Here is a 16339-nt window from a genome sequence, read left to right as displayed (position 1 = left end):
TATTAAGGTATGTATGCTAACATTTTGATATTCGCTACAGTGAAAACGCATACAAAACCCCCTTTTACGACCCTGTAGCGTTTTATACGCCACTGGTACAAAAAAGTTACTTGCAGATTCACAATCAGTGAACTCTCAGCTTTCCAATGGTATATGGGGCATAAAGTTCTCTTCAATGAGCAAAAAACATACCTTGGCTCCCCCACTATTAATAAGAAATAACAATTAATACACATGACGTATTGAGAACCATAAAGCAAGTTTGATGAAGATAATAAAAAAAATGATGATAAACATGCTAAGACTTTAATAGCAAATACATGCTAACCATGATAAAACATTTTATGAAGGAAAGTACACTGATACAGCAGAGTTAAGTTGTTTGTAGGTAAAACATGTAGCAAATTATTACACTTGACAAACCTCTCCGTGAGTATAATGGCTAACTGATTGAACAGAGTTTATTTAGAAATGTTCAAAGGCTGAATAAAGTAGATGATCAGAAGTTTACAATAACAAACCTTCCAGTCAAATGAAAAATGGAAACTCATCGGACTTCACTAGATACACACATGTATTTCGTTACAAAAAAAATGTTTCATAGGATTAGCGTTATCATTAATCACTCATCTTTGAACGTACTACAAAAAATCAGACTACTATAAGTTAGTAAGTGATACTTACTCAAGCTGAGCAACATAAGCATTGTATGCGACCTCCTGGAGGTTGTGGGTGAGGGCATCAATAAACAGGTCAAACATAGCTTGACTGTAACAATGGTATAGAGTGATTGTAGATGTTTATTATAACCAGCAACCAACAGGAGTAAAATCGCTCTGTAGTTGGGCTGATTGTAGAGTAATAAAAAGTTGAATAATAAAAATATATTACGCTACAATATAACTGACACAGAGCAAGTAGAAAATAGAAGGTATTTCTTGACATCTTAGATTTCTTAGATGCTTTGTAAGAGTGATGCCAAGAAACTATTAATTTGTACTCGAGTTTCTAATCAGATGGTTATGTAAGAAGCTTGTTCTCAGGAACCAGAAAAAAGTTTGAAACCAAATATTTTCAGTAATCTGGCAGAAGGCACCGAGCATATGCGTGTGATTTGTAAAGAAAATCGGCCAGAAAATGCAGTGTTCAGATGAACTAACAAATAGACATTTGCAATGACAATGTATGATTTATTAATTAAAAAAGGTTTTCTTGAATAAGCTTGGAGAGAATTGTGCTTTTTGCAAATAAAGCGAAAAAAGATACTTGCAGCAATGACTAAGCTAATGTAAGAAAAATATTTGCAGAAATGAAAAGGTATGTTTTGTTAAAACCAGCCAGATGTGTCAAAACTCTTTCAATATTGAGTTATTCATAAATATACTGAGCTTTTCAACACAGCCTACAGTATGTTACAAGCAAGACGAGGCTTGTCCTGCAATCATACACATTGCATTACCTTTCCTGGTTAAAACCATTCTTCTCACACAAAACGTGGCTCTCATTCTTATACATTATGCACGGCGGCTACCAATGATAACAACTGCATTGAAACAACAACTGCCATGCGCGTAACTGTGTAAACATGCTTAGACACAGAGAATGAAAGCGAGAAACTACTAATAGAATACTTACGACTTAGCACTGGCACTGACAACTGGTGAAACTATATCGAGGAAGATGTAGCTTTTGGGAACCAGAAATTTCTTGTCCTGTTTGTACCAGAGCCGCGATCTGTCAGTGTTGCGCACCAGCTTGGGCTGTATATTGAAATAATGAGAGGGCACGTGAGCTATATAATATTATATATGTAACTAGTATAATACTTAAAACTGGTATAACTAATCACTATGAGATTATTTACTATCTAAAACAGGGGTCTCCAAACTTTACAGCCAGAGGGCCACATGAACCTTCAGCCAGCATGTTGAGGGCCGACAAACCGTATACCGCTGGTCAAAGAGCGAATATTTTAATAAAACGAAGTACATAACACAAACTTCATTAGTTTAGAAAATATTCAAAATTTAAAGGTTAAATTTCAAGCAAGAGTAATATCATAACAAAATCACAATTAGTCTGTTCAGTTTCCTCAATGTGAGTGGTGAAATTGGCTTTTTGATGACAAAATTGTGAAAAAGTCTGGCTTTAGGTTTGAGGTCCCAAGCATTAGATGAGCCCTCAGATTTTCATCTGACATGTTTGTTCTATAATAGTTTTTCACATACTTCATTCTAGAAAAAGTTTTTTCACACAAATAAGTGGTGCCAAACATAGATAGCAGTCCTGCAGCAAAATGCCTCAAATTTTGATATTTCTCTTTAGGTAAGAATTGGTAAAATTGAACAAGCCCTTCTTTAAATTTATCCCTCAGCGAGTCATTTGCTTGTAGCTCAATCACCTCTAATTGTAAACTGTCTGGACATGCAGCTGCATCCACTTCAAATAGATTTTGAAAGAGTCTCAACTCATCTGCTTTTGCATGCAAATCAGCAAACCTCTTCTGGAATTGATGCTGAAGCTCTTCAATAATCCCACAAGCAAATGAAAGTGGAAAATCTGTGTTAGCTTCTACCGTAGCCTCTGTACAGTTTTTAAAATGTGTTAAATTCATAACCTGAACTTGTTTCATGAACAGGTCTAGTTTGTGCCTGAAGGCCTTTAGATGTGTGAACAATCACTAATGAGGTTTTCTTCTCCCTGTAGCTTAAGATTTAAACTGTTGATATGGCCAGTGATATTTGCAGCAAAAGCCAACTTACATATCCACGCTTTATCAGACAGTAATGCTTGATGCTTCCCTTTTCCTGCAAGAAATTCAGCAATTTCCTTTCTTAGCTCAAAAACCCTTGACAGCACTTTTCCACAACTTAGCCATCTTACTGCAGTGTAATATGGCATGTCTACAGATTCTGTCTCAGTCTCTCTTAACATTTCCCTGAACTGTCTGTGATTCAGTCCATGTGATCTTATCAAATTCACCGTTGTTGTTACAGGTTCCAACACACAGCTCATGTCCACATACTTAGCACAAAGAGCTTGTTGGTGTATTACGCAATGTAGAAACATTGGTTCTGATATATCTTTTTCAGCACAAAATTGTTTGATTTGTCCCACCAATCCTTTCTTCACACCACACATATTTCTTCCCCCATCTATAGTTAAGCATTTCAGTCGATTCCAATCCAAACTATATCGCTCAAATGTTTTCTGTATTTCTTTCATCAAGTCTTCTCCAGCCGTTGTGTTGTACATACTGTTCAGTGAAGCCAACTCTTGAGCGATATTTAAATTGGCATCCACACCTCGAATGAAAATTAGCAACTGGGAGGTGCCACACCTGTCCGTCGACTCATCCATTGTCAAAGAAAAATGCCCAAAATTCTTAGCATGGCTGGCAATTTGCTCCATTAGGTTTGTGCTCATGTCTCCAATTTGCCGGGCAACAGTATTGGCACCCAATGTTATAGTTTTAATAACATTTGATTTTTCCGGACAAAGTTCATCCGCAATCTCTAGCAAACAGTTTTTTACTATCTCACCATCTGTAAAAGGCCTGCCATTTTTAGCGAGAACATAAGCCACTTTAAAACTAGCCCTTGCTATCGACTCACTTTGTTTTGAAGCTTTTGTGAGAACTGATCTTTAAGAATTAATGGACTGCTTTAACTTTGCAAGTTTCTCTTCACGTATATTTTCTTCAAACCGTGAATATGTTCCCTGGTGTTTGTTTTGGTAATGGCGGCGCAAATTGTACTCCTTCAATACTGCAACAGTCTCATGACAGATGACACACAATGCTTTATCTGCAGATTCGATGGAGAAATATTTTACACTCCACTCTTCTTGAAACCGCCGACATTCATCATCTACTTTTCTTTTCCTTTTATCAACCATTATGAAGCATTGAAATATAAAAAATTTCCACGTTATCCCTCAGCTCTTTAAAATTCGCAATGTACTTGAAACGGATGTACGAATAGAAAGTTGGGACAAAAATTGACGCAAGCCACTCTTGCTAGCTGGCTTTAGTCATAACGTGCATTTTCTGCACAAAGTTTATTTTGTTTAATAATATTATTTTTTCATCATTTTGTTTAATAATATTATAATTTTTTATTTTGTTTAATAATTTTTTTTTTCTTAAGTGTCTCTGCAGGCCGGATCGAGGGGCCCAACGGGCTGCATCTGGTCCGCGGGCCGTAGTTTGGAGACCCCTGATCTAAAACAACAGGCTAAAGTAGGGCTGGTAGAGTGTGTAGAAGGTGCGAGAATCAATAGTGAAGACGAATTGAAATCTCTAATGCTAATGATTTCTGATTTTGGCAAGTCATAAAATTACCGAGACTTACAAAGACAGCTACTAAAAATAGGATATAGATTATTGGCTATATGTGAGCCAGGATGTGACCCTTAATGCGTTTGAAATGTAACTTGAACTGACTGAACAACTGGTAATATACTGCATAAATGTTAACAATGATGGGGAGATAATCCCAAGTATTTTACTGAAAGTTAACTGCGTTTTCTCTGATAAATAGCATTAATATATTGTACAATGTGGAAGTTGCCCATATTACTTCTCGGTAATATTTCAAACATGAGTTGCTATAAATGTAATTACACAATAACGATGGCTGCTGAAAATTTGATCTGAACCCTTCTTATTACTATTGAGACTTGTAAAGACTTCAACATTAAAATGGTTTGAGCTACTGAAGTTACCAACAATATTTGCATGTATAAGTTGATATATCATGCTTACATACATGTTATTTTCTCTAAAAACATTCTAAAGACCCTGTATTTTGAATTTGGCAGTGTTCCATTTTGAATGATACACTTGTTCTAAATAAGAACACTCCACCAAATATAATTAATTTTTTATTTTTCATCTTTGGTCAGCTGCATATTCCGTCCATACATGTTATGTTATCAGGTTTGATAGATATAACCTTGATACAAAAAGTGTCAATGATATTACACAGCTTAGTAGTTATATAAATGCAATTATCCTGTTTCCTGAATAGAAATCACATGTCATAGCACGCAAAAAGGGCAGCAAGCGAGCTGTCTTGAGTTTAGCAAATGCTTGCTTCATACTATAAGAAAAAAGAAAATTACACTAACTTGTAAACATTATGAGAATTTCTTAAAGACTATCTTTTTACATGAAAACGGAAAAAAAACAGAAACTTTATAGTCATCAGTTTATGAAACTACATATTATTATTATTACTATTCTCCAAAACCTATGTATGAAAGTCCATGAAATCCACACAATTATATGATACATTTGATATTGTTGCAATCACCAGTTTGGTTACAGGGAATATGTTAATCATTTCTCCGAGCCGCAATACTAACTTAATAAAACAGAGAGTTGGTAAACTGCAAAGTGAAAATGAGAAATAAGAACAATCTTATAAACATCTTCATATTCACACTACGTGACCCACATCAACAATATCCTTAAAACCTACTCAATATTCACACTACGTGACCCACATCAACAATATCCTTAAAACCTACTCAATATTCACACTACGTGACCCACATCAACAATATCCTTTAAACCTACTCAATATTCACACTACGTGACCCACATCAACAATATCCTTTAAACCTACTCAATATTCACACTACGTGACCCACATCAACAATATCCTTAAAACCTACTCAATATTCACACTACGTGACCCACATCAACAATATCCTTTAAACCTACTCAATATTCACACTACGTGACCCACATCAACAATATCCTTTAAACCTACTCAATATTCACACTACGTGACCCACATCAACAATATCCTTAAAACCTACTCAATATTCACACTACGTGACCCACATCAACAATATCCTTAAAACCTACTCAATATTCACACTACGTGACCCACATCAACAATATCCTTTAAACCTACTCAATATTCACACTACGTGACCCACATCAACAATATCCTTTAAACCTACTCAATATTCACACTACGTGACCCACATCAACAATATCCTTAAAACCTACTCAATATTCACACTACGTGACCCACATCAACAATATCCCTTAAACCTACTCAATATTCACACTACATGACTTACTCTCAGTCAAGCTGCAATAGCCTGGCTAGCAGTGGCACTGCTCATGCTTCTTACCTCCCGATTATAAAGAGCATCGGGCTCGATGAGATGAAAGTCTGAAGCGATGTAGTCATTACACAGCGGAAGGTATAGTTCAGAGCGGTCTACTGAAAGCTGTGGGTCCAACCAGCGAGACATGTAGTCCTGAGGTAGATCTACCACAGAGAGCGTAGCTTATAGGTCAACGTATGAGAAGCTGACATGTTTCTTGAGACGATGCAATTGCCAGTCAACTATTTGGGTTAATAGTCAGAAAAACAACAAACAAAACAATTCACACACACACTTATTTCATGCCATTAACAAGTCAAAACTTATGATCCAACTTAACTTAACCAACTCCTCAATAATTAATTGAAAATACAATGCCACAAAAAAGAAATTGCGTGCAATAAATTTGCTGCAAACCCAATCCTGATACAAACATTAATTTGAAAAGTTTTGATAATGAGCAGTGCTGTTATTCGAAAGCGTTTTACTTGATAATTCAACTAAGACATCTACATTGTCACGCAGAAAATAAACACCAATTCTCGTAGTATGAAAGACAATCCTACATGAATGAAAATAATATATTTGGATCAGCCTAAACTAGTTCTATTCATGACAACTGCTGTGAAAACTCTTGATAATTGTCAGTTAACAGCTGACGCTGTGAGCCTTGAGTGATGCTCACCATGCGCAGTGTACTTAGTCTTGTACCAGAGCTCCTCTTTAAACTCTGTCGACCCGTCATCAAAAGTGCGAGAAAGAACAGCAATATTGCACTTGCCAGGTGTGAGCGCATTTAGAACCATACTTATTGCAGAGTGCACCTGTGAAAATTAAAAGATGAAAATGACTACTGTCAAACAACTACAATGCACACATCAGCAGAGCCTCAGCCGATGTGACGAATGGAAGAGTACGTACCTCTGAATCAAATGGTCTCATGAAAGTATCACCACGCAGGAAATCTGCAGGTTTATACTTCTGCATAGTTTCAGCAAGGTGCTCCACATAATCACTTGGATCCACCTGGAATAGAATAGTCTAAGGTGCCCACTAGATAATTGGAACATCAAATAGAGTAAGAGTCATTTTAGAGAGCTGAACAAATTTTGTGTGAGAAACTGAAGAAATATTAGCATACAGTCTATCTATAACATCAGCACACAGTTTATCTATAACATCAGCACACAGTCTATCTATACCATCAGCATACAGTCTATCTATACCATCAGCATACAGTCTATCTATACCATCAGCATACAGTCTATCCATACCATCAGCATACAGTCTATCTATACCATCAGCATACAGTCTATCTATAACATCAGCATACAGTCTATCCATACCATCAGCATACAGTCTATCTATAACATCAGCATACAGTCTATCTATACCATCAGCATACAGTCTATCTATAACATCAGCATACAGTCTATCTATAACATCAGCATACAGTCTATCTATACCATCAGCATACAGTCTATCTATACCATCAGCATACAGTCTATCTATACCATCAGCATACAGTCTATCTATACCATCAGCATACAGTCTATCTATAACATCAGCATACAGTCTATCTATACCATCAGCATACAGTCTATCTATACCATCAGCATACAGTCTATCCATACCATCAGCATACAGTCTATCTATACCATCAGCATACAGTCCATCTATACCATCAGCATACAGTCTATCTATACCATCAACATACAGTCTATCTATACCATCAGCATACAGTCTATCTATACCATCAGCATACAGTCTATCTATACCATCAGCATACAGTCTATCCATACCATCAGCATACAGTCTATCTATACCATCAGCATACAGTCCATCTATACCATCAGCATACAGTCTATCTATACCATCAACATACAGTCTATCTGTACCATCAGCATACAGTCTATCTATACAATCTATAAATTCTCTTGCATCCTCCGCATTCATTAGTTTAAAATTTACGGAAGCTGAGCAATGTAACCAGATGCTCAAAAACTGTTTTTAACTTCCTAACTTTTATACTGCTTGAGGTCAAAGAATATAGAATTGTCTCATTCTGGAATAGCCTACCAATAAGTTTGCGTGAGATCAAAAGAATAAGTAATTTAATAGCTGATGCTAAAGGCAACTTGCTGAGGTTTGAGTGAATTTCAATACAAGATTTTTGTCTTATGGCCACTTTTACACACTAATTAAAAATACAAAAAACAAAATAAGATAAAATAATGAATGCTTACATCAGCAATCTAAGGGTCAAGCACGGTCAAGCTTTAACTATACTCTTGAGCATGTGGGCTCAAGTTTTCAGATGTTTTTCACATTTTCCTTTCCATATGTTGTTCATGATGTAATAGAACACACATGTAGGCAGCAATATTAAACATCCTAATATATGAAAAATGTGCTATATGTGTGTTATTCAATTCCATAACTTTTAAAACTTTATTGTTATATATTAAACATGCCAAAAAATTCCCTTGCAAAATAATGTCAGACAACGACAGTAGTTGCCATATTCCACTGCTACAAATGGTAAAAAATATTGTAACACAATAGTTTAATATACATGTACATCGTATTTTAAAAACAAATTTCTCAACTCAAATTTATGCACACTATTTTATATTATTTGTCTGTAACAATCCCAAAAATAATTACAAATGAAAATTGTCTTTTTGTCAAAAAGGAATTAAAAGCGAGTCTAGAATTTAAAACTTCATGCTTCCTATACTTCCTATAATGTATAATGTACGGATGCCATCACAGCTTGTCTATACAAGAGCATTATAGCAGCTTGCTTTGGTACTCAGCGACAACACCATAGCCTCAGCTCAGACAGCTTCGCCCGCTTATGTGCATCATCTTAAGGCGACTACTCCTAATAACCAAAACATGCTAAATCTATAGAAATCTCACTTTACATATATGGAGATTTAACAAAATACGCTGCAAACCTCGAGCATACAACTCCTACAATTTTCAGAGCGATTACAATCTTGTCAAAAGAAAAGAATGTTAAGCCTGGCCCCATATCACGTGCGAGACCCTGGTGGTACTCTTGCGCAAAAAAACACTTGCGACGCTAGGCTTCGCGGCTTCTGTTCACATTAAACTGCATCGCTAACGATCGCATAAAAAATGTTCACTCGCCTTGTTGTTTCGAAAATGCTGACTTTCACCTGTACAGTACATTTTGGGAAGGTTTTGCCTATGGCTCTTCGCAAAAGTTAAACAGCGCTGAACTCTTGTGTTGACCACCGGCAACTACTGGCGATACTCAGCATGTAAGTTCACACTTCACCGCTGATAGCCCTGCGGTGCTGCCGCGGGTGCTTGCGGCGTAAAAGAGAACCAGACTTTAGGCAAGTCATCTGCTCCTACCTGCTCCTTCCACCGGAACTCATTGTCTTCTATGATTTTGATTTCGTCATATACTGCCTGTACAGGCCCTGCTTCTCTCAGCATCCGCAGATAGTCAAACATCACTGTTAGTACCTGCTCGTAAAGTCACACAACTATGTAGCACCAGCTCAGGAAGTCACACAACAGTGTAGCATTTGCTCAGAAAGTCACACGACAGCATTAGCACCTGTTAAAACCTGCTTGCAAAAGGTTATTGGTCAGTCATGCTGGTAAAGTGGGCTCAACGATAGAGTGAAACAAGAAAACAAAAGAATGGTTTGTAATGACAAAACCAGATGAAGAACATATCCAAAGTTCTCTACATGAGAAAACAATTTCAACAAATTTAATAGTAAATGGATACAACTATCATTTGATGGCAATTCACAAGAACAGAAGTGGATCAACTGAGAGCAGCTGATGCACTTCAATCAATCAATCAATCAATCAATCAAATCAATGGTAATGTGGCAAGGGTTACGACTCCTACACAATGCCAACTAAGAGAAAGCTAAACAGCCCAGCAGCTACGCACTTCATAAACATGTAGGAGTCCCTCATCTGTCAGGCTGATGTTGATGGAGAAGAGAGCTCCTGTGTCATTGTGCTCCCAGCCAGACTCTGAATTACCAGCACAGATAGACAGCGCCCATAATCTTCAAACAAAAAAGACAAACTAATCGGCAAAGACTTCTAACTCTGTTGACTTCTCTTACGCATCCAACTCATTATCTATAATAATACAAAATCAAAGGTTTCTTGAAGATAAATCATGTAATTTCCATACCAATTAATAATAGATGACAGTAAAAAATGTACGACAGACTTGAAATGTCTCATGCTTATTTAAATAGTTCTAGATGCTTGCTCATGTTATACGATCTTTACTCATGCAATGTGATCTTTACTAAGACTTGTTGAATCATCTTACTGTTTCAACAGAGTGCCATGGATGTGGTCATGTTGTGTGTCATTATCAATATGAGAGCATGTCATGGGTGTGATCATGTTGTGTGTCATTATCACTATGAGAGCATGTCATGGGTGTGATCATGTTGTGTGTCATTATCACTATGAGAGCATGTCATGGGTGTGATCATGTTGTGTGTCATTATCACTATGAGAGCATGTCATGGGTGTGATCATGTTGTGTGTCATTATCACTATGAAAGCATGCCATGGGTGTGATCATGTTGTGTGTCATTATCACTATAGTATTATTATCACTATAGTATTTTCTATTTGCCAGTTCATGCTAACTACTAGGCAGCAACTCATATTTTGTCAGCAATGAAGCGCAGTAACCATTCTCACAAAAAGAATAGTTCTATCACTGCAAGTCGGTATAATCTTTTAAAAACTGAAATAAACTGATAAATACCTCGCTCTGAGGTAGGAGAGAATACTTCCCTTTCCTTCATGACCTACCAGCCAACCAACATAGTGCAATGGCTTGCAGCTAAAAAACAAAGTTGATAATAGACATCGAAGCTAGCGACTAGTAATGTACTGGAGTCATCTAGACGATTATGTCTGACTAACGACTACTACTTTCTGTCTATACATCAACTATTTAATCTTTCATATTGTACTATTCCAATGGTTTGAGCAGAAAATGTATTATACAATGAAAGCTTGACACATAAAATTTATCAACTCCAACAATTGCATGTTTGTATGACAAGACGATCGCCCATAATATGCCCACTCGTGACATGACATTCCAAGACAGACCATAAAAGGCCACACCGTACCATACAATACTATGTAATTTTATGCAATGCTATGCCATACCACATCATACAATGTCGTGTCACATCATACCAGATCACACCATACAATGCTCTACTATCATACAATGTCATACCATATCACACCGAGTCATACCATACAGTCATGATTGTTCATCTTGGCAGCTCTACTTGAACAACAAGCGTAATAATACTAATTGAGGCTGATGAATTACTGGCACAGAAGCCTCATGAGCCATACCGGAAAAGACTTGAGTAGGTCAATGAGAAGACCCATATGACATCAATGGAGGAGAAAATAGTGTATTCTATGTGTACCTGTAGAGGTGCTTCTGGCATGGCAAGTGCCAAGTGACTTCCACTCGATGCACATTCTTTACCGGTACAACCTGGTAAAGCTTAGGGAAAACAGCTGTGTCAAAGCAGTTCAGGATGTGAGTGAATTCTGGTTGGGGAAGACCATTGTTGGGTACTGACGAAAATATCTCCTTTGCCCAAGACTCAAGAGTGTCTAAACACTCTACAACACCATCTAACATGTTTATCTTATCCCCAAAAAGAAACGCAAGAACCTTACATTGAAGCGCAGGATATTGGTAAGGCTGACAACAAATACTATTGCATCGATAAGCCCTAAAACAGTGAAGTCAGACAGCTAAACCAATACTTGCAGGGTGAAGAACACATAGCTCACCTTTAGCCTGTACTACCAAGGTCATCAAGTGGGCACTATAATAGCGGCTATGAAACTCCTTCAGCTGTTTGTATAGATCAACTCCTATGGAAGCTGGTGTGTCCTTCAGTGAGTCTACGTTGCCTGGGGAAGAAGAGAAACAGTGCATTGTATAAATTACATGTAGCTAATACTATACAAAAATATACGTACATTGCTAATGAAAAGATATACATACGTACTTGATAGAATATTCATACATTGCACTATCTGTATATGTATTCATATACATGTATATTTACATGGAAGAATATACGTCCATGCAAGTACCTTTAGTAGACAAATACATACTTTAGTAGACAAATATATGTATTTTCGTTCCAGTAGGTTCACTGAATACAGTGGTGTATTCAGTATAGTTGTGTTATTGATTAGCTGAAAACAACTGTGCAGTTTGTATGACAGAAAGATATATTTCAACATGACCCAAAGCTTTTGTGACCCACTGTTCCCACCTCCACACTCTACGCAGTATTTATGTTACAGATGCTTCACCTAGTTTAGACCACTCTATTATCAGTACTAAACACAATAGCCAAAGTCTGTAATTTTCTAACTCACCCCACATGAACTTAGCCATAGGCGCACCATTCTTAGCCAGGGATCCGAGCAGTTGCTGCATGCGGGCGCTGTCCGATTGTTTGCTCATGTCAAACTCTAGACAATCATACAAAACTAGTAGGTCTACTTAACATTACAGCTGCGTGTGATGAGGCAATTGCATGTATAGTACTAGCTGAATGACCTGCATTGCACGGTTAATAAAAACAGCTTATAGACATTACATTATCTTCATTACCTTACTACATTACCTTTACAACACACTATGTAACTTTTTATAAGCTGTCTTTACTACCCATGCAATGTCGGGCATCCACCTAGTGAGGTCAGTTGGTAATCGTTAGTGTGATGCAATGTCGTTATGAGTATTTTAACCAGTGTAATGAATATCTTAACTATTATTGGTTGCTACACTCAGTTGGACATGTAGTCTAATGGATAAGCCTATCGCCTCTAAAACTGGAAGTGCTGAATTGAAATCCAGTACGAAGCGCATTTTCTGTTCCTAAAACTTCATCACTATAACTGGACAGACAAATGACGACAGAGATTTATATATAGATTAATAGTACTGACTGGTTAGTAGAAATACCTGCAAGTAATACTGCCAATAAAGGATGGAGTTACAATGTTACTCACACAGCTCTCGTATCTAACAAGTTTAGCAACAAAATGCTTATTAATCTCACAATTATACCTTGACATACGACCTTAATTCGTTCTGGAACTGAGCTCATATGTCAATTTACTCGTGTTTCAAGGCACCATTTCCTACATAACTTAACTTAATGCAACGTAATTTGTTACCATATTATAAAATAAAAACACATAAAACAAGATATTGCAGTGGAAACGTGGTTTTAATTGTTGTAATTTAGTACCTACACTAACAAACTAACAAACACCTATTTAGTTGTTAAAATCTGCAATAAAATGAAACATTATTACAGTCATACTTCAACTTACGAGCTTAATGCGTTCCGAGACTGAGCTCGTATGTCAATTTACTCGCATGTTGGTGCAATTTATTTATATATAGAACAATGAAATATATATTGATTGGTTTCCATACTCTAAAAAAAGCAAATAAAACACTCAAAACAAGATATTGTAACAGAAAGAACATGTTGATTATTCTCCTTACGTATTACATGCTTTTAAAAAGCAACAAATAAAAAATAATGCAAGGAAATGTGATAAATTAGAATGTAAAATTAAATACATACAATAGCAGTTAACACTCGCGTTTGCCAGAGAGGGAGATAAAAGTTATCCTTCGTTACAACAGTTGACTGTGATAAATTTGGATTTTATCAAAGTGTTAAAAGACAAACTTAGAAGCAGACCTAAAAGCAAACTTTCATTTTCAACTAAACGTAATTAAAATTTCTTCGGCGTTCATAGTTTGAAGTTTCTTGCTGGTTAGCGAGAAATTTTTCTATCCAAGGACGTTTGCCTTTGTCGTCCTTGCAACACGTTGCGATTAGGACGAACACAGGTGTCGTCACAAATGGTTAATGCACGACCACTAGCCAGCTTGTCCGAATGTCTATTAAACAGTTTGGATAAATAGCGCCGACCTTTTCATATAGCATCGTTTCAGTTACGCTGTCACCGGCCAATTGTTTGTCCAATGCCATCAGCGGTCATGAAGATCGCTGCACCGTTTAGAAACTATGGTTAGTCCTTTTGCGAACTAAATGCCCTGAATATAATCCTTCTGTTTGATAATTATGAATGTATTTCTGTCATATTGCCGAGCTAGCTCAATCACGCATACACATTTCGTATATTTTTCAATATTTTCCGTTTAATATCAATTGTTATCATTTGCTTTTTCTTTGTATCATCTTTCATTTTACTGGCAAACGTTCGGTCTACGCACAGTACGTTTAATTCACGTAATTCTGCACAGAAAATCGTGCACAAAAAACCCGGTACAACAGTATAACCTGAGCAGTTGAAAAATACAGAGTGATGCTGTTCTCATAAAACACCTCCGGCATACTTGGCAACTGTCTCAAGTGCTCGTATCTCAAACATGGCTCGTATGTTAGTGCTAAAACTTGCTTGAAAGCTGGCTCGTATCTCAAGTTTCTCGTACGTTGGAGCACTCGTAAGTTGAAGTATTACTGTATGTAGACTACTGTAACCTTTTACCTTTGATACAGGTGTAGTGACTAACGGTGGTCTGAGAGAGACTTGACAGCAACGCGTTAAGTACACTAAATTTTTGTGACGCCATGTAATAGAAACATTGAGTTTAACTTAAATTTAGCTCACTAAACACACACTTGAAGGTAAGTTTTAATCTTTTACTAAATTTATTTTTATTTTTCGTTATCCGTTTTTAGTTTGGCGCTCTTTGCCTCGCAATCACTGTAACTTTTAGCCAACCTTTCAAAGAGTTTTTCAAACTGATTTGAGGAGAAAGACCGAGTGATGCTGTTCCCGAAAGCAACCTCTCGCGTACTTGGACAATCAAGAACCAGTTCATACGATCATATCTCAAAGATTACTCGTACCCTAGGACACTTAAGTATTCGCGGCATCTAACTTTCGCGTTTTCGCGGAGTCATCATCACGCGAAAAATTCATGCGCGAAACTAAACTATCATAACGAACTAGCGAAAATTCGAAATTAAATAGCTATGTTCTACGCAGGCCTGTTACTATTCACTGGTTGCAAGTTGGGGGGCTAATGTTAGACGACTAGTTATGAACATCTGGGGTGTGGAGAAGGGGGGGGTGCTGTAAGCTCCCAACAGGTTTCTCTTATGTAGGGCCTCAGTCGGGCCTCTCACGTGAAGTTTTAAAAAATTTTATTGGCAAGTATCAACATTTTTCTATTTTTTGAGATTTGCTTTGTTTTAGCTGATGTGACTGACAAAACGTTTTAAAATTAAAACAGGCAAAACTTGTATGCAGTTAAAAAGCTCAGAAAGAAGACATCTTTTTTTTAAGCGTTTTAACAAAGATCATTTTTGCCGATTTTATTTCAAGTTCATTAAGTAGGATATGGGCAAGCAGATGTTTGCTAAAACTTGATATTTTGCAAACCTTTATAAAAGTCGTTAACAAGAATATTTTGCCGCTGATGAAGATAATAATGACGCCTAAGAACTACTAAAAGTTGACGTTTGTATCTATGGCTTCGAATAAAGTGATATTCTACAGCGATAAAAACCTTTCTATAGCCGTTGGACTATGAATTTCCTAAAAAGTTGGGGCGTCTTAGCCGGCCAGCTGTCCAAGGGAATACGGCCCTGTAGTTCATTGATATCCACAACAAAATCGTGATATTAAAAATGCAGATAATTTTGTGTGTGATTGAGCTCATTGGGAAATTTCTAGTAAATTCGTTAATACACCGAATGAGCAGCATGGCAAAGCAAATTACGATAACAAGTTTTTTTGGAAAAGCCAAGACAAACGAAGAAGATGATGATATCAGTTTAGTCACCGAATTTGTAACTGATGAGGATGAAAGTCTGGTAGGTGAAGTCATACAATTAAATAATACTTATTGTAGTGATGAATTTTACTGCCAACCAAAAACGATAACAACCCTCACCAGGTCCAACCATGTAATACAGTTCTGGTTGTGATGTTGGTTGTTATCTATTTTCTTTTTTATGAGACATGTACTGTATTTGATTTTTTTTAAATTTGAAATATTGTGAACTCAAAACGTGCCATGGCCATCGCTTGCTATAAATACTTGAGATCTAATATTGGTACCATATCGGTCACGACG

The 16339-nt window shown here is 36.8% G+C and overlaps 1 protein-coding gene across 2 annotated transcripts in view; it reads right to left on the bottom strand.

Moving 5' to 3' along the window:
- LOC137393031 (nardilysin-like) overlaps positions 1–16339 on the bottom strand; it is a 60094-nt gene that overhangs the window by 25204 nt on the left and 18551 nt on the right. For both annotated transcript variants that reach the window (XM_068079413.1, XM_068079414.1), the window contains 11 exons: positions 12583–12678; positions 11983–12105; positions 11607–11808; positions 10919–10996; positions 10073–10193; positions 9517–9630; positions 7048–7152; positions 6812–6950; positions 6151–6290; positions 1636–1760; positions 685–768 (listed from right to left, as the gene is read on the bottom strand). In XM_068079413.1, coding sequence (XP_067935514.1) covers positions 685–768; positions 1636–1760; positions 6151–6290; positions 6812–6950; positions 7048–7152; positions 9517–9630; positions 10073–10193; positions 10919–10996; positions 11607–11808; positions 11983–12105; positions 12583–12678 — 1327 coding nt within the window. The remainder of the gene's footprint in view (positions 1–684; positions 769–1635; positions 1761–6150; positions 6291–6811; positions 6951–7047; positions 7153–9516; positions 9631–10072; positions 10194–10918; positions 10997–11606; positions 11809–11982; positions 12106–12582; positions 12679–16339) is intronic.

This window comes from Watersipora subatra, chromosome 4 (genome assembly GCF_963576615.1).
Source record: "Watersipora subatra chromosome 4, tzWatSuba1.1, whole genome shotgun sequence".
Lineage (NCBI taxonomy): Eukaryota > Metazoa > Bryozoa > Gymnolaemata > Cheilostomatida > Watersiporidae > Watersipora > Watersipora subatra.
The sequence above is the reverse complement of the archived record's forward strand: the minus strand, read 5'-3'. Positions and strand labels throughout refer to the sequence as shown.